This window comes from Oncorhynchus nerka, linkage group LG11 (assembly GCF_034236695.1).
Source record: "Oncorhynchus nerka isolate Pitt River linkage group LG11, Oner_Uvic_2.0, whole genome shotgun sequence".
NCBI classification, from domain to species: domain Eukaryota; kingdom Metazoa; phylum Chordata; class Actinopteri; order Salmoniformes; family Salmonidae; genus Oncorhynchus; species Oncorhynchus nerka.
In genome coordinates, this window is record NC_088406.1 from 10,120,774 (window position 1) to 10,143,959 (window position 23,186).

Below are 23,186 nucleotides of genomic sequence, written 5' to 3' on the forward strand. Positions count from 1 at the left end.
GGGACAGGGACTACAACCTGGGACAGGGACTACAACCTGGGACAGGGACTACAACCTGGGACAGGGACTACAACCTGGGACAGGGACTACAACCAGGGACAGGGACTACAACCTGGGACAGGGACTACAACCTGGGACAGGGACTACAACCTGGGACAGGGACTACAACCTGGGACAGGGACTACAACCTGGGACAGGGACAGGTTGAATATATCTGAGAAGACATCTGCCAGTTGGTCAGCACACACACTGAGGCCCGGGGGACGTCATCTGGGCTGGCGACTTTGTGATTATTCACTCTTTTGAGAGTTTTCCTCAAGTTAGCCTCAGAGACGGAAAGCACCTGGTCGTCAAATCCAATGTATTTTTTTCACGTAGATTCCACATCACAATACTTTGACAAATTACGTTAAAACAACATTGATTCAACCAGTTTATACCCAATGGGTGGTTTTACATGCTCTGTGATAACAAGCTAAATTAACAGTGAAATAACAGCTTGTGTGACCTAATTCATTTTACATTTAGATTTTAGTCATTAATCAGACACTCTTATCCAGAGTGACTTACAGTTAGTGCATCCATCTTAAGGTAGCTAGGTGAGACAACCACAAATCACAGTAATCCAACTTGCTCTCCAACAATTATGGGTAGAAACATTTGAACAAGTATAGAACAAAAGAAAACCCATCTAAGACAAAGTTATTTAGTTTTCCTCAGGAAATTTTATTCAAATCCCCTATTTAGCCTACAATGTGTTTTTGTCTCAATTAGAGAAATGTCTAATTGGATGATACTCCTCCCTGTCTATGTTGAGCGGTTCTATGTGGTGCCTGATGTTATTTGTGAAGGTGTCCCTTTTCTGTTCAGCATCCCCATAAGTTTCTCTTTGAACTCCCTGCACAGGAAGAAGTAGAGGAGTGGGTCCAGGCAGATGTTGACGGTGGACAGCCACAGGGTCACCTTTTGAGCCATGTTGATGGAGACTTGAGAACAGCCGTTGACATTGTTGGTCTGCTGAATGGTCCGTGGGATCCGCATGATGTGGAATGGAATGAAGCACACAGAGAACACGACCAGAACCAGGAAGACACGGACCTTTGTCTTTTGCTTGCCCTGACTGTTTTTGCTTCCGGAATTTCTGAAGGACTGGAGGACCTTGTTGGTGATGCACATGTAGCAAACTACAACCAGTATGCTTACGGCCCAGAACAAGACATCCATGAACACAACCACCACTGTGTGAAGTCTGACCCCGGCTGGGCTCTTCATGGACATACAGGAGGCATCCGTCTTGTTGCTGGCGTCCTGATTGGTCAGGATAATGGTAGGGAGAGCAGTGGCTCCAAACAGCGCCACCCACACAGAGACAGACAGTACCTTACCGAAGACCAGGTTCTGACCCAACAACCTGCCACAGGGCCTGACGATCTTGAAGAAGCGGTCCAGACTGATGAGGCCCAGTAGAGTGATGCTTGTGTACATGCATGTGTAGAAGATGACACCTGAGTAGCGACAGGAGAACAGTCGTAACCCCACAGATGACGTAGGAAGTTTACTGGCCGCCACAATAGGCATGGTCAGGGTCATGAGAAGGTCAGCGGCCAAAAGGTTCTTCAGATACACCATGAAGGTGGAGGTTGAGCTCAGGTGCAGGGAGACCCAGAACGCGACCCCATTCAACATCAAGGCAAGCGGGAACATTGCAAAGTACAGACATGGGATAACCACATCTAGGTCGTGATAATTGAAAGAGCCACAGTCCAGAAGAAACAGGGGGGATGTCAGGTTAGATGTCATTGTAGCATCTGAAAAAAGGGAGAAGAAAAGTTATGGAAATATCTCAGTCTAATCCATTGTTTGCCAAATGAGGAACTTATTCAAGGACTTTCCTAAGTCAATACAAAAACATGCAAAATGAAGACACAGAGGAAAACCTTTGAATCACCTTGCATCATTTATCATGATTTGCATTACTTTTGTTATCAATAACAAGCTAGCTCGCTAACACAGAGTGACCCAGCCCCAAAGCTAGCCCTGAGCCAGGCCCACCTCCTGGCCTACTCTGTGATCACTCGGCTACACAGTCGATGCCTCCCGGACTCTACCCCAACACGGATAGAATCCACTACTCCACCAGATCCTTGTCATAAGCTCTAGACCTTTGCATCGGATCATCGCTGCTAGCTAGCTGCTACAGAGTGGCTATGCTGGCTAACGTCCCTGCCCCAAAGCTAGCACCAATTAGCCGCGAGCCAGGCGCATCTCCCGGCTAGAAAACAAAATTACTACAACTACAATACCTCTTTCGCCACCACGACTGGTCCGCCGACGTAACTCCATCTGCTGTGCCCTCAACCGGCCAATGCCGGACGTCGGAGCAGATGCTCCTACTTACCCCAGCCTGCAAACTTTAAACACTGTGTCTCCCGCGTGCTAGCGTAGTAACGCTTCCCTGTTCTATCTGTTGCTGTTCACTGGATCCTATGATCACTTGGCTACATAGCTGATGCCTGCTGGACTGTTCATTAGTCACGATACTCCATTTAGTTTATTTTTTTGTTTATCTTTCGGCCCCAGCCTAGAACTCAGGCTCTATGTGTAGTTAACTGACCATCTCCGCCCATTCATCACCATTTTACCTGTTGTTGTTGCCTAAGCTGATTAGTGGTCGTTGTCTTACACGTTGTTGTCTTAGCTAGCTCTCCCAATCAACATCTGTGATTGCTTTATGCCTCACTTTATGTCTCTCCCAAATGTCAATATGCCTTGTATACTGTTGTTTAGAATAGTTATCATTGTTTTAGTTTACTGCGGAGCCCCTAGTCCCACTCAACATGCCTCAGACACCTCCTTTGTCCCACCTCCCACACATGCGGGGACCTCCCCCAGCATAACTAGCACGTCCAGAGATGCAACCTTTCTTATCATCACTCGGTGCCTGGGTTTACCTCCACTGTACCCGCACCCCACCACACCCCTGTCTGTACATTGTCGTGGAAGGATCAGAATTTGTTGGTAACATTTGTAAGATGTTTAATAGTCATCAAATGTGTGTAAGTTACTTCTCATCAGAATGGTATTGTTGTATAATACTGTGGCGAGGTTGCAGTTATCCGTTCTATGTCAAAACTAAGTTGCATGGGCCACAGAGAGGGGAGAGGTCAAAGTGTCATCATGTGTAAACATATCTTTTACTCCCTACCTTTCCCAGTGGGGAAAGGAGGGTTGCAGTGTCTGGAATCATTCTATGCTCCCTCTAATGTTGTTTCTATCTTAACCTATAGCCTCACCCTCCTCTCCGTGAGTTTGTCCAGGAGGTTGTATTTAGAGTTGGTTGTATCTAAATGACAATTTGATATATGCCTGTTGATATGGAGGATTGGTTTATGGTTCTGGGTTTGAGTAAGGAGACAAAGCTGAACGATGAATTATGTCTATGCTGTCTGACTATGTGTGATCTTTGCTATAAAGGATCCCATTTTGCCATTGTGTGGGAACTCTCAACTTTTCATTAGAGATACTGAACTGTTGAAAGTCAAAATGCTATAGAGCTTATAGAATTAAATATGGACTTTTATAAACTCTGACTTGTGTGTGTGTTTTGCTCCCATGATTTGGTAAATAGAGGAAATTTCCACGACAACATTATGCCCTGAATCTATTCTACCACGCCCAGAAATCTGCTCCTGAATTCTGAGATTTCCATACACAACTACAACATTTTCCATCAAAAAGGTGGAGGAGTTGCAATCTACTCCAGAGAGCCTGCAAAGTTCTATGCCCAAACAGTTTGAGCTTCTAATTAAAAAATTAATCTCTCCAGAAATAAGTCTCTCACTGTGGCCGCCTGTTATAGACCCCCCTAAGCTCCCAGCTGTGCCCTGGACACCATATGTGAATTGATTGTCCCCCATCTATCTTCAGAGTTCATTCTCTTAGGTGAGCTAAAGTGGGATATGTTTAACACTGTGGCAGTCCTACAATCTAAGATAGATGGCCTCAATCTCACACAAATTATCAAGGAACCCACCAGGTACAACCCTAAATCCGTAAACATGGGTACTCTCATAGATATTATCCTGACCAACTTGCCCTCCAAATACACCTCTTCTGTTTTCAATCAGTATCTCAGCGAGCATCCGCTATGGGTCCGCGGTCAAACAACCACCCCTCATCACTGTCACTAGTCCCCGGGATATGCAACTTTTCATGGAAGTCAGGAACCAATACCGCAGGCAGTCAGGAAATCAAAGACTATCTTTTTCAAACAGAAATTTGCATCCTGTAGCTCTAGCTCCAAAACGTTTTGGGACACTGTAAAGTCCATGGAGAATAAGAGCACCTCCTCCCAGCTGCCCACTGCACTGAATCTAGGAAACACTGTCACCACCGATAAATCCACGATACTCGAGAATTTCAACAAGCATTTCTCTACGGCTGGCCATGCTTTCCTCCTGGCTACCCCAACCCCGGCCAACAACTCCGCACCCCCTGCAGCTACTTGCCCAAGCCTCCCCAGCTTCTCCTTCACCCAAATCCAGATAGCAGATGTTCTGAAAGAGCTGCAAAACCGGGATCCGTACAAACCAGCTGGGCTAGACAATCTGGGCTAGACAATCTGGCTAGACAATCTGGACCCTCTCTTTCTAAAATTATCCGCCGCCATTGTTGCAACCCCTATTACCAGTCTGTTCAACCTCTCTTTCGTATCGTCCGAGATCCCTAAAGATTGGAAAGCTGCTGCATCCCCCTCTTAAAAGGGGGTGACACTCTAGACCCAAACTGTTATAGATCTATATCCATCCTGCCCTGCCTTTCTAAAGTCTTCAAAAGCAAAGTTAACAAACAGATCACTGACCATTTCGAATCCCACCTCACCTTCTTCGCTGTGCAATCCGGTTTCCGAGATGGTCACGGGTGCATCTCATCCACGCTCAAGGTACTAAACGATATCATAACCGCCATCGAAAAGACAGTAATGTGCTGCCGTCTTCATCGACCTGGCCAAGGCTTTCGACTCACGGTGAATCACCGTATTCTTATCGGCAGACTCAACAGCCTTGGTTTCTCAAATGACTGCCCTGCCTGGTTCACTAACTACTTCTCAGACAGAGTTCAGTATGTCAAATCGTAGGCCCTATTTTCTGTACCTCTGGTAGTCTCTATGGGGGTACCACAGGGTTAAATTCTCAGGCTGAGCAAATTCTCAGCATTGTTGCTCTTGCTGCGGGTAATTCCCTGATCCACCTCCACGCAGGCAACACCATTCTTTTACATCTGGCCCTTCTTTGAACACTGTTTTAACTCATCTCCAAACAAGCTTCAATGCCATACAACACTCCTTCAGTGGTCTCCAAATGCTCTTAAACGCTAGTAAAACCAAATGCATGCTTTTCAACCGTTCGCTGCCCGCACCCGCCCGCCAGACTAGCATCACTACTCTGGACGGTTCTGACTTAGAATATGTGGACAACTACAATTACCTAGGTCTGGCTAGACTGTAAAAACTCTCCTTCCAGACTTATATTAAACATCTCCAATCCAAAATTAAATCTAGAATCGGCTTCCTATTTCGCAACAAAGCCGCCAAAAATACCCTTGTAAAACTGACCATCCTACCAATCCTCGACTTCGGCGATGTCACTTACAAAATAGCTTCCAATAGCTTCCAATACTACTCAGCAAACTGGATGCAGTCTATCACAGTGCCATCCATTTTGTCACCAAAGCCCCTTATACCACCCACCACTGCGACCTGTATGTTCTAGTCAGCTGGCCCTCACTACATATTCGTCGCCAGATCCACTGGCTCCCGATCATCTATAAGTCTATGCTAGATAAAGCTCCGCCTTATCTCAGCTCACTGGTCACGATAACAACACCCACCCATAGCACACGCTCCAGCAGGTATATCTCACTGGTCATCCCCAAAGCCAACACCTCATTTGGCTGCCTTTCCTTCCAGTTGTCTGCTGCCAATGACTGGAACGAATTGCAGAAATCGCTTAAGCTGGAGACTTAAATTTCCCATACTAACTTTAAACCAGCTTTCTGAGCAGCTAACCGATCGCTGCAGCTGTACATAGCCCATCTGTAAATAGCCCACCCAATCTAACTACCTCATCCCCATATTGTTTTTATTTACTTTTCTGCTCTTTTGCACACCAGTATTTCTACTTGCACATCATCATCTGCTCATCTATCACTCCAGTGTTAATCTGCTAAATTGTAATTACTTTGCTACTGTGGCCTATTTATTGTCTTACCTCCTCATGCCATTTGCACACACTGTATATAGACTTTCTTTTTTTTCTATTGTGTTATTGACTGTACGCTTGTTTATTCCATGTGTAACTCTGTGTTGTTGTTTGTGCACTGCTTTGCTTTATCTTGGCCAGGTCACAGTTGTAAATGAGGACTTGTTCTGAACTAGCCTATCTGGTTAAATAAAGGTGAAATAAATAAAAATAAATTAGCTTATAGACTTGTATCTATATCACTGAACTATTCCCACCTCTATCCCTATATTTTGTTAGCATTAGCTTATAGACCTGTATGTACGTCCTCACTGAACTATTCCCACCTCTATCCCTATATTTTGTTAGCATTAGCTTATAGACCTGTATGTACATCCTCAATGAACTATCCCCACCTCTATCCCTATATTTTGTTAGCATTAGCTTATAGACCTGTATGTACATCCTCAATGAACTATCCCCACCTCTATCCCTATATTTTGTTAGCATTAGCTTATAGACCTGTATCTATATCACTGAACTATTCCCACCTCTATCCCTATATTTTGTTAGCATTAGCTTATAGACCTGTATGTACATCCTCACTGAACTATCCCCACCTCTATCCCTATATTTTGTTAGCATTAGCTTATAGACCTGTATGTACATCCTCAATGAACTATCCCCACCTCTATCCCTATATTTTGTTAGCATTAGCTTATAGACCTGTATGTACATCCTCACTGAACTATTCCCACCTCTATCCCTATATTTTGTTAGCATTAGCTTATAGACCTGTATCTATATCACTGAACTATTCCCACCTCTATCCCTATATTTTGTTAGCATTAGCTTATAGACCTGTATGTACATCCTCAATGATCTATTCCCACCTCTATCCCTATATTTTGTTAGCATTAGCTTATAGACCTGTATGTACATCCTCACTGAACTATTCCCACCTCTACCCCTATATTTTGTTAGCATTAGCTTATAGACCTGTATGTACATCCTCACTGAACTATTCCCACCTCTACCCCTATATTTTGTTAGCATTAGCTTATAGACCTGTATGTACATCCTCAATGAACTATCCCCACCTCTATCCCTATATTTTGTTAGCATTAGCTTATAGACCTGTATGTACATCCTCAATGAACTATCCCCACCTCTGTCTCTAAGTTACATACATAGTAGACTTGCCATTTTTGTGAATGACTTTAAGTTTCTTTCGTTAACAATTGATGCAAAAGCCGTGAGAACCAATGGCAGTAACAAGGGAGTGTGTGTTTGACACATTCATTATTTTTAATTTTCAATTAGTGTACAAAACAACGTCAATTGAGTATTGAGCATAAAGGATACCTTAAATAATCAGACTATTTGCTATAGGGAGTTATTTTAATGATTTGAAGTGACAACCAGCTGAAGTAGGACTGAAGCACTGAGACTGAAGTGAATGCTGAGAGGTGTAGTGTTTAGATAGCCCTACTAATTTGTGTTTTCCTCTGCCTAGGCTCTTTAATTCATTTGCGTTATTAAGCATTAGTAGTTAATATAATTATTCAAGTCAATGTAGTTGGTGTCATCTGAATCATATTTCATATTTCATAATGAAACTCACTTCAAATACCTGTTTTTGAGCACTAATGAAATCATAAAACCTTTTTTTCTCCGTGAATAGAAATCTCTTGAGACAACAAAAGGTCTGCCATGAGAGGTGACTGTATAGTTCCCCTAAGGAAAAGCACCTTTAGTAAATCTGCATTCTCTGTGAGAGCTTCCCATGTCTGGAATACACTGCCATCAGACACACATAACTGCACCACATATCACACTTTCACAAAATGCTTGAAGACCTGGCTGAAGGTCAATCAGATTTGTGAACATGGTCCCTAGCTGTGTGTTGCCGCTTTCCATGTTGTCTGTTGTCTAGCTTGTGAGGTGTGGAAACACTTTGTTGCTTTTATGAATTTTGTCTTGCTGCTTTTTGTTCTATGTTGCTCTGTCTGTATGCTATGTCTTGCTTGTCCTATGTTGCTATGTCTTGCTTGTTCTATGGTGTTATTGTCTATATTGTAATTGTTTTTAATAACCTGCCCAGGGACTGCGGTTGAAAATTAGCCGGCTGGCTAAAACCGGCACTTTTACTGAAACGTTGATTAATGTGCACTGTCCCTGTAAAAATAAAATGAACTAAACTAAAACAAGAGAAGACAACCCACAAATCTGTGTAAGGCAAAGAATCATGAATGTTTTACAACTCTTTATTACACATTTAGCTACTATAGAACCAATAAACAAATAAATAACAATTTATGAACTATACTTATAAACCCATTATAATTTATTTGAAGTGTACCTTGATGAAGCTATGCATAAAACAGAGCAGGATAAGAAGAGGCAAGTGAACTAACGATGTGCTCACCTACCTGAAGAGAATCAGTGATCAGACGGAACAGTACTGTGGTGTGGAACTCTGCCACAACGCCAGTGTACAATACATGGGACTCACATCTTGAATTACCCAAGAAGGCTCTACATGTTCAGACAGATGCAAATCCAGGGAAATCCAGGGAAATAGAGTGACACTAAAGCAACAGCGAGAACAGGTTGTAATGTTATTGTGACTCTCTAATGCAGTGTATCATTTACCCAACATTATTTTACACAATAGAGTCTTGTTTTGATATACTGTAGATTAACCTGACAACCAGAAATATATCTGAAACCTAATAGGACCACTTTATTCATTTTTTTGGTATGTAATTTAAATAGTACATGATATGAAGTATACTTCACTTGTCCATTTACATGGAAATTCATTTTGTGATTTCAACAAACAAACATAAACACACCATAGTAATACAATATGGAAAACACCAGAAAGCTAATAGTTAGCCTAATGCGCACACATTCAGTCCCTGCGGCCTACTGTCCAAACATGCATTGGTAGTATATGCAAACAAAAACATAATCATCACTGCAATCATCTTTACAAACATCAAATCAAATCAAATCAAATCAAATTTATTTATATAGCCCTTCGTACATCAGCTGATATCTCAAAGTGCTGTACAGAAACCCAGCCTAAAACCCCAAACAGCAAGCAATGCAGGTGTAGAAGCACGGTGGCTAGGAAAAACTCCCTAGAAAGGCCAAAACCTATGGTTTTTCATAAAAACAAGATGTATTCTGTCTCTTCTCTTAATGTAAATGTGTGGACTTCGGTAGTACATCACACCCAGTGGATTCATTTTCAATATACTAATATACTTTTTCCACATTTTGTTACGTTAAAACCTTATTCTAAAATGGATGAAATACTTTTTTCCTCTCATCAACCTTCACGCAATACCCCATAATGACATCACAATACCCCAAAATGACTTCACAATACCCCATAATGACTTCACAATACCCCTTAATGACTTCACAATACCCCATAATGACATCACAATACCCCATAATGACATCACAATACCCCGTGATGACTTCACAATACCCCATAATGACTTCACAATACCTCATAATGGCTTCACAATACCCCATAATGACTTCACAATACCTCATAATGACTTCACAATACCCCATAATGACATCACAATACCTCATAATGACTTCACAATACCTCATAAGGACTTCACAATACCCCATAATGACATCACAATACCTCATAATGACTTCACAATACCCCATAATGACTTCACAATACCCCGTAATGACTTCACAATACCCCATAATGACTTCACAATACCCCGTAATGACATCACAATACCTCATAATGACTTCACAATACCCCATATTGACATCACAATACCTCATAATGACTTCACAATACCCCATAATGACATCACAATACCCCATAATGACATCACAATACCCCATAATGACTTCACAATACCTCATAATGACTTCACAATACCCCATAATGACATCACAATACCTCATAATGACTTCACAATACCTCATAAGGACTTCACAATACCCCATAATGACATCACAATACCTCATAATGACTTCACAATACCCCATAATGACAAAGCAAAAACAGGTAAAAGAAAAACATGAAATACACATTTACATAAGTATTCAGACCCTTTACTCAGTACTTTCTTGAAGCACCTGTGACAGCGATTACAGCCTCTAGTCTTCTTGGGTATGACGCTACAAACTTGGCACGCATGTATTTGGGGAGTTTCTCCCATTCTTCTCTGCAGATTCTCTCAAGTTCTGTCAGGTTGGATGGGGAGTGTTGCTGCACAGCTATTTTCAGGTCTCTCCAGAGGTGTTAGATCGGGTTCAAGTCGGCGTTCTGGCTGGGCCAATCAAGGACATTCAGAGACTCGTCCCGAAGCCACTCCTGCGTTGTCTTGGATGTGTGCTTAGGGTCGTTGTCCTGTTGGAAGGTGAACCGTCGCCCCAGTCTGAGGTCCTGAACGCTCTGGAGCAGGTTTTCATCAAATATCTCTTTGTACTTTGATCCATTCATCTTTCCCTCTATCCTGACCAGTCTTCCAGTCCCTGCTGCTCGGAAGAGTTTTGGTGGTTCCAACTTATTCCATTTAAGAATGATGGAGGCCACTGTGTTCTTGGGGAACTTCAATGCTGCAGAAATGTTTTGGTACCCTTTCCCAGATCTGTGCCTTGACACAATCCTGTCTCGGAGCTCTACGGACAATTCCTTTGACCTCATGGCTTTGTTTTTGCTCTGACATGCACCGTCAACTGTGGGACCTTATATAGACAGGTGTGTGCCTTTCCAAATCATGTCCAATCAGTTGAATTTACCACAGGTGGACTCCAATCAAGTTGTAGAAACATCTCAAGGATGATCAATGGAAACAGGATGCACCTGAGCTCAATTTAGAGTCTCATAGCAAAGGGTCTGAATTCTTATGTAAATAAGGTATGTCTGTTTTTAGCAAACCATCCCAAAAATTGGTTTTGCTTTGTCATTACTGTTTTTGCTTTGTCATTACTGTTTTTGCTTTGTCATTACTGTTTTTGCTTTGTCATTACTGTTTTTGCTTTGTCATTACTGTTTTTGCTTTGTCATTACTGTTTTTGCTTTGTCATTACTGTTTTTGCTTTGTCATTCCAAATAAATCAAATCAAATCAAAACAAATGTTATTTATCACATGCGCCGAATACAACAGGTGTAGGTAGACCTTACAGTGACATGCTTACTTACAGGCCCTAACCAACAGTGCAGTTCAATAAATAGAGTTAAGGAAACATTTATTAAATAAACTAAAGTAAAAAATATAAAATAAAATAAAAAGTAACAGCAATAACGAGGCTATATACAGGGGCTTCCGGTATCAAGTCAATGTGAGGGGGTGGAGGTTTGTTGAGATAATTTGTACATGTAGGTAGGGGTAAAGTGACTATGCATAGATGATAAACAGCGAGTAGCAGCAGTGTAAAAACAAATGGAGGATGGGCGGTATCAATGTAAATAGTCCTGGTGGCCATTCAGCAGTGTTATGGCTTGGGGGTAGAAGCTGTTAAGGAGCCTTTTTGGACCTAGACTTGGCACTCCGGTACTACTTGCCGTGGGGTAACAGAGAGAACAGTCTATGACCTGGGCGACTGGAGTCTTTTACACATTTTAGGGCCTTCCTCTGACACCACCTATTATAAAGGTCTTCAATGGCAGGAAGCTTGGTCCCAGTGATGTACTGGGCCGTACTTACTACCCTCTGTAGCGCCTTACGGTCAGATGCCGGGTAGTTGCCATACCAGGCGGTGATGCAACCGGTCAGGATGCTCTCGATGGTGAAGAAGTATAACTTTTTGAGGATCTGAGTACCCATGCCAAATCTTTTCAGTCTCCTGAGGGGGAAAAGGTGTTGTAGTACCCTCTTCACGACTGTCTTGGTGTGTTTGGACCATGACAGTTTGTTGGTGATGTGGACACCAAGAATCTCGCTCCATTACAACCACATCGATGTTAAATGGGGCCTGTACGGCCCTCCATTATTGGGTATTGTGTGTAGATTTATGAGGGAAAAAATGTAGTTATTCTGTTTTAGAATAAGGCTGTAACGTAGCATTTCTAATATAAAGAGTAGGATAGTACATTACACCTGGTGGATTCATTTCTAGTATAACTCTTTGGATAGTTAACCCTCCACCAGGTAGCAGTATTATACTCTGTCAAACAGAAAATCTCACAACATGAAGTAGATATTTCCAAAGAGTTTTAATTTTCTGTACAGGCACAGGAGTCTCCCTCCTGTGTTGGGGTCTGATCCTCTATTGTGTTGGGTCCTCTCCCAGTGAGCCAGCTACAGGTCCCAGGTGGGAGACGGAGCGTCTTGAACAGGGTGATCCTGAAGGGCTTACACAGGAAGAAGTAGATGAGAGGGTCCAGACAGACGTTCATGGCTGACATCCACAAGGTGAACTCCTTAGAGATATGTAAGGTAACCTTAGTGCAGCTGGTTGTTGAGGTAACCTGAAGCAAGGTGTAGGGGAGCCGTATGGCGTGGTAGGGTCCGAAACACGTCAGGAAAACCACCAGAACCAAAAACACACGCACTTTGGTCTTATGCCTCCCTTCGTCATTGCTGCTTCCTGATTTCCTGTATGATTGAAAAACCTTCCTTGCTATGCATATGTAGCAGAAACAAATAAGAAGACACACCACCCAGAAGATTGCGTTGTTTAGTTTGACCACGCCACTGTGGAAATATTGTCCTGCATTGCTCTTCATTGCCATACAGAATAGTTTAGTCTTGTTTGTGGGATCCTGATTGGTCAGGATCATGGTTGGAATGACAGTAGTGGACAACAGTACCACCCAGATGGAAGCAGCCAGCACTTTGCCGAAGACAAGGTTCTGACCCAACAACCTGCCACAGGGCCTGACGATCTTGAAGAAGCGGTCCAGACTGATGAGGCCCAACAGAATGATGCTCATGTACATACAGAGGTAAAAAAGAACATCAGAGTAGCGACAGGCAAAGGCCTTCAGAGTCAGTGGAGTGCTGGGCAGGATATTGGCTGCTTTGACAGGGATGGTCAGGGTCATGAGAAGGTCAGCGGCCAGAAGGTTCTTCAGATACACCATGAAGGTGGACGTTGAACGAAGTTGCATGCAGACCCAGACTGCTACCCCATTGATGATGAGGGCCGGGATGAACAACAGGAAGTAGAGACTTGATATAGCCATTTTTAAGGTATCTTCATTAAAGCCACAGTCCTTTGGAGGGGAACGTGATGCCATTGTGGCTACTAGTTTTGAGGAATCTGCAAATGAGGTTAGCAAGAAAAATGATAAAAATAATAATACTTTCTAGATTAAAGGGGAAATCTGCATTGGTACATCAATTTTAGGAATTTTGGCACAAATTATATGTAGCTATTGCCTCTTGAAGAATACAATTTAAGAATATAAATGGATCATGTGCTTAGTGTCTTCAAAACATTACCGTCTGGTTTCCCAGAGACAGGTTAAACCTAGTCCTAGTTGGCATGTTCAATGGATAATGTCTATCTATCAATAAATTAACCCTCAACCTACCATTTTGACCCCAAGAAGAAACTATTGGAAAAGCAACAATCATAGCAAAACATAAACTGATTTCTTATCAAAACATATTTACACATGCAATTAATGTTATCTGAAATAAAATTAGACCAAAATGACCATTAACCTGAATTCCATATGTTACTAAGCTAACATATGGAATTGTTTTAAGATGGTCATACCATGGATCATTTACCCATTTGTTTTTGAATTTTAGGATGCCTTTAAGATATAAAAAAATATATATTGAAAAGTGATTTGATCAAATATTTGGCCTTTACTATTATAGCCCACGCATTGAATTACACATTCAGAAAAGACGCAAAAAAGACAGTAAACTAATTTATCATAAGAAATAAGGTTTTGAAGTCGTTGTCCTATATTTTGGAGGTATAAGAAATATCTCCATACTTCCATTCATTTGTATGGGTTACCTTCAGATGAAGGTTTAATATCTATATATATCTCCATACTTCCATTCATTTGTATGGGTTACCTACTTATGAAGGTTTAATAATATCTATATATATATCTCCATACTTCCATTCATTTGTATGGGTTACCTACTTATGAAGGTTTAATAATATCTATATATATATCTCCATACTTCCATTCATTTGTATGGGTTACCTACTTATGAAGGTTTAATAATATCTATATATATATCTCCATACTTCCATTCATTTGTATGGGTTACCTACTTATGAAGGTTTAATATCGATATATATCTCCATACTTCCATTAATTTGTATGGGTTACCTTCAGATGAGTCCCATGACACTTGTGGGGGATATAGAGCAAAAAGGAGAATAACATCGTGTCCAAGAGAGTCTCCTCTTTCCACAGAGGGGTTTGTAGCCCAAAAGGTTTGGACGCTACAGACATAGATGGATACGGTGGTTTGAGATGCAGCCCATGCAAAAAAAAACAGTCATTTTGCACGAGATCTGATCACTATATTCGGAGGAATTTCAGATTAGTCCCGTGTACCAGGTAGTGCTGAGACTGCGGCTGACCCCCGTAATTAAATACTGTAGTAGCCGACATACTACATCCACCTCTTCCTTTTCTCAACTCATTCCAGAGAGGAATGGTAAGAGCTCTACGTTAGAGTGTATAAGAGCAGAAGTGTACCGGCTGCTATTCAATAGCTTGGAGCAGCTAGCTAGTTAGCCTCTCTATCAGAAGACTCTATTAGAAGTGTACCAGCTGCTCTTCAATAGCTTGGATCAGCTAGCTAGTTAGCCTCTCTATCAGAAGACTCTATCAGAAGTGTACCGGCTGCTCTTCAATAGCTTGGAGCAGCTAGCTAGTTAGCCTCTCTATCAGAAGACTCTATCAGAAGTGTACCGGCTGCTCTTCAATAGCTTGGAGCAGCTAGCTAGTTAGCCTCTCTATCAGAAGTGTACCGGCTGCTCTTCAATAGCTTGGAGCAGCTAGCTAGTTAGCCTCTCTATCAGAAGACTCTATCAGAAGTGTACCGGCTGCTATTCAATAGCTTGGAGCAGTTAGCCTCTCCATCAGGGTGCTCTGCTGTCCCTCCATTCGGTTTTGGCTTGTGCCATCTCCTTTGGGTTCTTTCCTTGTTTTTATTGCTTGTGACAGTGTACCAACCTGGGCGATACTCAGTTTGTTCTATCAGTATTGCAGCGCTGAGGGTTTGTCTTAGTTGTGACAGCGCACCAACCTGGGCGATACTCAGTTTGTTCTACCAGTATTGTGGTGCTAGTTTTGTCGACTAAAACCCTCACGGTTCTAGCCTTCGCGTTCAGGGACCGTGCCTAACCCACAAGATTGGTAGACTGTGTATGTTCCACTGAGAGTAAGCCAGGTGTTTGGAGGTGCACCACAGTGAACAAGCTATGCAAAGTAGCTAGTTTAGCGAGAGATGATCGTTGCAGGATTAAGCACAGTTACAGTATAAACACACTTTCCCTTATATCCTGCCAACCTGAACCCTGTCTTATATAGCAAAAAATGAAGCCATAAACGTGACGTGAGGTAGAATGCCCTGCCCCTTCACGGTCAGGCAGTTCACACTCCACGTCTCCTCCTTCACATAGTGTATGAGACTAAGGCTGATACTGTAGGTCCGCAGTAATCTTTACTATTATCCAGTATTGCACAGTGTTTACTATAGGACACAGTATATTACATTGTTGGCTGAATTATTCTTCCACATTGAAAAGCTACAGCCATTCATGTCTCCTGTCCTTCAGATAGTGTATGAGACAAAGGCTGGTACTGTGGGTCCCATGCTACACTATAATACAGTAGTGTGCAGTGTATACTATAGACACAGTATATTACACTGTTGGCCTCATTCTCCAGTATTGGGTATAGATAAACACAGGCTGTACCGTGATCAGGTTCCGACTGGAGTCTGGAGTAGAACCCTTCAACGACCTGGTCTTCGGGTGGAACCGTCATGAGGTGGCCAGTCTATGCTAGACTGACCTTAGTGATATTACACGGGTGTTTTTTCACAAAGTTGCTGGGTGACAATAGTTTCTGTTACACTATTTGACAGTACAAAGAGTAACTATCTTAGTTTCCCATGGAAACTCACATCTCATCTCTATTACAGTTTCTCGTTGTGTTTATTGTAGTTCTGTTACACTATTTTACAGTACAAACAGTAACCTATCCTAGTTTTTAAAATTTAAATGTTACATTACTTAGATTGACGCACAAGTGTCAATAGACACTTATGGATTAATTTGCATATTCTATCAAATGAAATGTAGTTTTGTACAGTTTTGAGTTTTGAACAGAATTTTGTCATATTTTTGTGGTAAAAATGACTGCCATGTAGCCCTTTCCTGCTGCCAATGACCAAAAGCACCCTCTTTGCCCTCATGGGTGGAATGTTATTAATATTTTTCATAATTACTCAAGGTTATAAAAAATTTAACAAGATGAAAATCTGGTGTTTCTATGTCAAACTGTTTTGTTATATTTCAGTCTTCTGTGCAAACTCAAAATGTAATACATTTTCAATATCTGACCTGGTACAGGTGTCTTCTTTTCGTTAAGCCTATAATCATGTGTGTGAGGTGTAGACTTTCGTTTCAAAGTAGATATGTTTAAGACTGCCAAGAATCTACAGTAAAATGTTTTAGAGGCAGTACACAATATTTTGAAATATACTTAATTTGTATTAAGAAAAGGCCAATTCAATTCACTTCAAAAAGTTATCATGAGAGTCATTGACCAAAATATGGCTTTGTTTCCTTCATTTACTTACCCCACCAACAGCATCTCTGCGAGTGAAACAATGGGAGGGGTAGGGGCTACATTTTCTAAGCCACTTCAAACCAAATGGTATAGCACTCAAAATAGCATAACAAGTTGTCCATATAGAATATTGGAGGTTATACAATGGGTGGGTCTAATCATGGATGCTGATTGGTTAAAACCGCGTTCCTGCCAGTGTCCATTCCACAAGTTACCACCGCCTAAATCTATGATGTTGAAATGCCTATTTAATCTGTTCCATCTCACTGCGCAATCCATTGTCTCATCTGCCCAGCCAGGCATTTTATAAACTTGATCTCCACTGTAAAAATCATTTAAAAATGAAAAGCTCGAATGTCTTGAGTCAACAAATATTCAACCCCTTTGTTGTAGCAAACAAGTCACATAATAAGTTGCATGGACCCAAAATCCCAAAGTATTTCTTCAAAAAGTCCAAACATATACCAAACACAGATTGCCCCTTTAATGTTTGTTTTTTAATTAAAACCTAAATTTGACACCACGATGTGGTTCATTTTCATTGTGTGAATTAATAGTTTATTGTTATTGCAAAATACAATTGAAAGCATAAAAGTCTAATGATTGTGATTCATAAAGTTCACAAGAAACATTTCTCAAAAAATTCACAGCTTGTTCTTTCTGTGTTCAAAGGCAACCTTTTGTCAGATTTGGGATATTTACGAACAATGTTATTTAAGAAAAAAATGTCTATGATGTATTATTATAAATAAATAAGGAAACTCACCGGTGAAGTTGAGAAAAACCATCTTATCATGGAGGGAAAGTCACTACGATGTCTTTCGTGTGAGATATGTTACTGTGATGTATTGGGCCTGCGTTTGTTACATCACCTAATACACTTCCTGAAGATGGGGAAGTGGTAAAATAAGAGCTCACGCACAGGGTTAGTTATCAATATCTTCGGCTTTTTGACCACAACTGAAAAAAAAGCCACCCTTGTTTGTCAAACTTCTTATAATATAACAATATCATGCAATTTAGCAGATGATTTTATCCAAAGTTACTGACAGTCATTCATGCATATATTTTGTGTGTGGGTGACCCAGGAATCAAACCCACAATTCTGGCATTGCAAGAGCCATATGATGGGACTGATGGAACTGCTGCTGTTAGCATCTGCCCATGCAGATGGTATTTCTCCTACTAGTGACCTGGATTCGGCAGGTTAGGGAGGTTATGTATGTTTGTTATATTTTCACAGGGAGGTTGGTGTTTTTTTAAACATTTTTTATCCTGGAACTAATTATTATTTAAAAGATCAGACGTGTTGATCCCATGTTTCTCTCTCTCATGCTCTTACACTATGCACACACACCATTTCTTTCACATGAACTATTGTTTCGCATTAACTTTCAGCTGTCTTTCGCAGTGTGGTTTTTACTGGTGTTGTTTTCACATCTTGCTACTTCCACGGAAAGCCTCCGGCCACTCACAGCTTGTTTTTCTAGGTTCCTCTGTGGTCACTGTACAGCAGTAAGTAGCAGCCTCCCACCTGCCCTTAGGCCAACTGTTAAAAGGTTGTATACTGTCTGTCTAAACATACAGCACATCTGGCTTTCAATGCATCAGAGAAATCAGGGGATTTTTCCCTCAGTATCATATTGATTTGTTGAAGAATGGTTAAAGACATGGATCAACGAATGGGAGAGAAAAAATATTTAGGTTTCACAAGTTTATGTAGTATAGGACGTTTTGCTGTCCATTATAGGCATACGTGTTGTGCCATGGTTACACATAATTACATACAGTGCCTTGCGAAATTTTTCGGCCCCCTTGAACTTTGCGACCTTTTGCCACATTTCAGGCTTCAAACATAAAGATATAAAACTGTATTTTTTTGTGAAGAATCAACAACAAGTGGGACACAATCATGAAGTGGAACGACATTTATTGGATATTTCAAACTTTTTTAACAAATCAAAAACTGAAAAATTGGGCTTGCAAAATTATTCAGCCCCTTTACTTTCAGTGCAGCAAACTCTCTCCAGAAGTTCAGTGAGGATCTCTGAATCATCCAATGTTGACCTAAATGACTAATGATGATAAATACAATCCACCTGTGTGTAATCAAGTCTCCGTATAAATGCACCTGCACTGTGATAGTCTCAGAGGTCCGTTAAAAGCGCAGAGAGCATCATGAAGAACAAGGAACACACCAGGCAGGTCCGAGATACTGTTGTGAAGAAGTTTAAAGCCGGATTTGGATACAAAAAGATTTCCCAAGCTTTAAACATCCCAAGGAGCACTGTGCAAGCGATAATATTGAAATGGAAGGAGTATCAGACCATTGCAAATCTACCAAGACCTGGCCGTCCCTCTAAACTTTCAGCTCATACAAGGAGAAGACTGATCAGAGATGCAGCCAAGAGGCCCATGATCACTCTGGATGAACTGCAGAGATCTACAGCTGAGGTGGGAGACTCTGTCCATAGGACAACAATCAGTCGTATATTGCACAAATCTGGCCTTTATGGAAGAGTGGCAAGAAGAAAGCCATTTCTTAAAGATATCCATAAAAAGTGCCGTTTAAAGTTTGCCACAAGCCACCTGGGAGACACACCAAACATGTGGAAGAAGGTGCTCTGGTCAGATGAAACCAAAATGGAACTTTTTGGCAACAATGCAAAACGTTATGTTTGGCGTAAAAGCAACACAGCTCATCACCCTGAACACACCATCCCCACTGACAAACATGGTGGTGGCAGCATCATGGTTTGGGCCTGCTTTTCTTCAGCAGGGACAGGGAAGATGGTTAAAATTGATGGGAAGATGGATGGAGCCAAATACAGGACCATTCTGGAAGAAAACCTGATGGAGTCTGCAAAAGACCTGAGACTGGGACGGAGATTTGTCTTCCAATAAGACAATGATCCAAAACATAAAGCAAAATCTACAATGGAATGGTTCAAAAATAAACATATCCAGGTGTTAGAATGGCCAAGTCAAAGTCCAGACCTGAATCCAATCGAGAATCTGTGGAAAGAACTGAAAACTGCTGTTCACAAATGCTCTCCATCCAACCTCACTGAGCTCGAGCTGTTTTGCAAGGAGGAATGGGAAAAAATTTCAGTCTCTCGATGTGCAAAACTGATAGAGACATACCCCAAGCGACTTACAGCTGTAATCGCAGCAAAAGGTGGCGCTACAAAGTATTAACTTAAGGGGGCTGAATAATTTTGCACGCCCAATTTTTCCGTTTTTGAATTGTTAAAAAAGTTTGAAATATCCAATAAATGTCGTTCCACTTCATGATTGTGTCCCACTTGTTGTTGATTCTTCACAAAAAAATACAGTTTTATATCTTTATGTTTGAAGCCTGAAATGTGGCAAAAGGTCGCAAAGTTCAAGGGGGCCGAATACTTTCGCAAGGCACTGTATCTCTTGTTTCAGTTCCTGAAGCCTAAAAAATAACGAGGTCAAAGCAGAATGCCGGTATGGGGAACTAAGCTGTTATGAGAGAGACATGGTGATTAGGTGATTTCCTTTGGCATGAGGTTATGGTGACGTTTAGAGGGGGTTATGACATTCTACAAAATGTTACAGACTGGTGTTACAGACTGGTGTTACAGACTGGTTTGCATATTATTGTAATTATCACTGGTCTGTGCAGAGTTTCCTACTCTACTCTTTCCATTGCCCAGACAGAGCTACAATCAACACACAGTTGATGTTTCCGTCAGTCTTCCAGCAGAGGGCAGTATGATACTCTGTGAAACATTCATCAGACCACAATACATGGAAGTCCTTCAGAAGAGAGCTTTAGTTCACTACAGACAAGCAGAGGAGTCTCCCAGAGGGGTACTGCCTGTGTTGGGGTCCGGCCCTCTCCCAGTGAGACAGCTACAGGTCCCAGGTGGGAGACGGAGCGTCTTGAACAGGGTGGTCCTGAAGGACTTACAGAGGAAGAAGTAGATGAGAGGGTCCAGGAGGGAGTTGAGGGAGGACAGCCAGAGTGTACTCTCCTTTAATTGGAAGAAGAACAGCTTGAGGTTGCAGTCAAACATGCGTCCCCGGGTCTGGCTCATGGTGTACGGCACGCGGGAGAAGTGGAACGGCACGAAGCACACAAAGAACACAGCCAGCACCAGGAAGACGTTTGAACTCACAGTCTTTCTCTGGGGCTGGCGCTGCCCTTTACCAGTCCCAGTACTGCTGGCTCCACCAGCACGGTAAGCGTTGGCGCGGGCGTAGGAACTGTACAGCTCTTTGGTGATGAGGGCATAACACACTATCACCGTCACCAGGTTGCCCCAGAAGATGACCTGGCACACATGGTTGACCACCTCATGCCAATGCAGCCCAGCCGCCGTCTTCAGATCACTGCACTTGAAGTAGACTGAGGTGGGGCTGCGGCTGGTCAGGACCATGTTGGGCAGGGAGAGGGCCAGCAGGGAGCACCAGATAACCCCAGAGAGCAGTTTCCTGTGGGACAGACGAGCCGCGTTGGTTCCCTTGAAGGGCTGGAGGGTCTTCCTGCAGCGGTCGATGCTGATGAGGCCAAAGAAAAGGATGCTGATGTACATGGTGAGATAGAAGAGCACAGAGGAGACACGACAGACGAAGACACGCAGACCCACGGACGCCATGTTGGAGTCAGACAGCACCTACAGCAAAATACATTAATAAAGTCAGTGATTTAATTGCTGTTTTTTCATACTTTTTCATAGTTATCAATATTATAACTTTTATTAATATTATGATTATTATAATTGTAACTGCACCTTGAAGGGGAAGGTGAGGGTCATGAGGACGTCGGCCACCACAATGTTCTTGAGGTAGATGATGAAGTGGGAGCGGCTGGGGATGCTGAAGAACACCCACACTGCCAAGCCGTTGAGGGACAGGCCCAGCAGGAAGAGGAGGGAGTAGAGAACAGGAAACACCACAGTCTTCAGCACGTTGTCACGGGAACAGCTGCTGTTGGTGTGGTTGTGATTGACAGGGGTCCGGGCGAATCCTGTTGTGCTGTCCATATCTAGGGCTGTGACGTATGAAGCAAAATAAAAAAAGGAAAGTTGTACAGTACTGTATACTTCCTCATTTCATCCATTACTTACTGTAATGATGACTGGCTTAGAGATAATATAGCTGCCCTCCCATACAAAACAACTTGTTTGGATATTCAGAATACATTACTAAATTGAATTAAAAAATGATGATGAATACACTCACAAAATGTACTGCAGACGAACTTTGGAACCACGTACAGCCAGGAAGTTTTTTTTTTTAAACAATTAACAAAGCTAAACATTTTTAACAATCAAAATTACACGAGTTGTAATATCTTATTCTATTTTGTTTTGGGTGTAAGCCTGTTTGATGTGTCTAAGTGAACCCACCTGAGTAGGCCAGGGGGAGATTGAGACTGACGGGTCCTGATAGAGGATCCTGGAGGACCGTGACTTCTTCTCTCTCGGCAGGTTGGATTCGTTAGATTACTTGGAATGCAGGGGTTTGGGCTCTTCAAGACAGAGAAATGCATGAAAATACCCCTTTCTCTCTCTCTTTAAATCACTGTCAATCTGATCTGACACTAGAGAAAAGTGACAAAATGTGTGGAGATGTTCTCTCATCTCTCTCTCTCTCTTTCCCCCTTCTGCTTTTGTTTCCGGTCATGCCATTCAGAGGAAAGACAGTCTGGTCCCCCCCCAGGATCCTGCAGTCCACAACACCCTCTCATGAATGTTATCCTGTTGCACAATCTGACCATCAGCTGATGTGTGTGTGTTAATACACAGTACACTGAGTGGACAAAACATTAAGAACACTTGTTGAGTTGCACCCCCCCTGTTTTTGCCCTCAGAGCAGCGCCAATTCGTCGGGGCATGGACTCTACAAGGTATTAAAAGGGTTCCACAGGGATGCTGGCTGAAGTTGACTCCAATGCTTCCTACAGTGTCAACTTAGCTTGATGTCCATTGGGTGGCAGACCATTCTTGTGTCGACACACAGGAAACATTTGAGTGTGAACAACCCAGCAGCATTGCAGTTCTTGACACAAACCTGTGTGCCTGGCACCTGCTACCATGCTCCGTTCAAAGGCACTTCAATATTTTGTCTTGTCCATTCACCCTCTGAATGGGACACATACACAATACATGTCTCAATTGTCTCAAGGCTTAAAAATCCT

At 42.1% G+C, this 23,186-nt stretch overlaps 3 protein-coding genes across 3 annotated transcripts; all 3 read right to left on the minus strand.

The window, feature by feature from the left end:
- Nucleotides 1-271: 271 nt before the first annotated feature.
- LOC115117512 (P2Y purinoceptor 13-like) lies at nucleotides 272-2,315 on the minus strand. The gene has a single exon (XM_029645984.2). The coding sequence runs from the start codon at nucleotides 1,798-1,800 to the stop codon at nucleotides 823-825; it is 978 nt and encodes a 325-aa protein (XP_029501844.1). The 5' UTR covers nucleotides 1,801-2,315; the 3' UTR covers nucleotides 272-822.
- Nucleotides 2,316-8,492: 6,177 nt separating this feature from the next.
- Nucleotides 8,493-13,847, minus strand: LOC115117513 (P2Y purinoceptor 14-like). The gene has a single exon (XM_065024209.1). It carries the CDS (start codon nucleotides 13,472-13,474, stop codon nucleotides 12,449-12,451), a length of 1,026 nt encoding a protein of 341 aa, XP_064880281.1. The 5' UTR covers nucleotides 13,475-13,847; the 3' UTR covers nucleotides 8,493-12,448.
- Nucleotides 13,848-17,489: 3,642 nt separating this feature from the next.
- LOC115117508 (P2Y purinoceptor 12-like) lies at nucleotides 17,490-22,582 on the minus strand. The gene is made up of 3 exons (XM_029645978.2): nucleotides 22,396-22,582; nucleotides 21,778-22,037; nucleotides 17,490-21,660 (listed from the first exon to the last, which is right to left on the minus strand). The coding sequence occupies exons 2-3, from the start codon at nucleotides 22,027-22,029 to the stop codon at nucleotides 20,824-20,826; spliced, it is 1,089 nt and encodes a 362-aa protein (XP_029501838.1). The 5' UTR covers nucleotides 22,030-22,037; nucleotides 22,396-22,582; the 3' UTR covers nucleotides 17,490-20,823.
- Nucleotides 22,583-23,186: the final 604 nt, after the last annotated feature.

Coding starts and splice junctions, on each gene's coding strand:
- LOC115117512 (XM_029645984.2), bottom strand. CDS start 1,800: ATGACATCTAACCTGACATCCCCCCTGTTTCTTCTGGACTGTGGCTCT.
- LOC115117513 (XM_065024209.1), bottom strand. CDS start 13,474: ATGGCATCACGTTCCCCTCCAAAGGACTGTGGCTTTAATGAAGATACC.
- LOC115117508 (XM_029645978.2), bottom strand. CDS start 22,029: ATGGACAGCACAACAGGATTCGCCCGGACCCCTGTCAATCACAACCAC. Junction 21,661..21,777: donor CCCTCACCTTCCCCTTCAAG/GTGCAGTTACAA, acceptor ATTTTGCTGTAG/GTGCTGTCTGACTCCAACAT.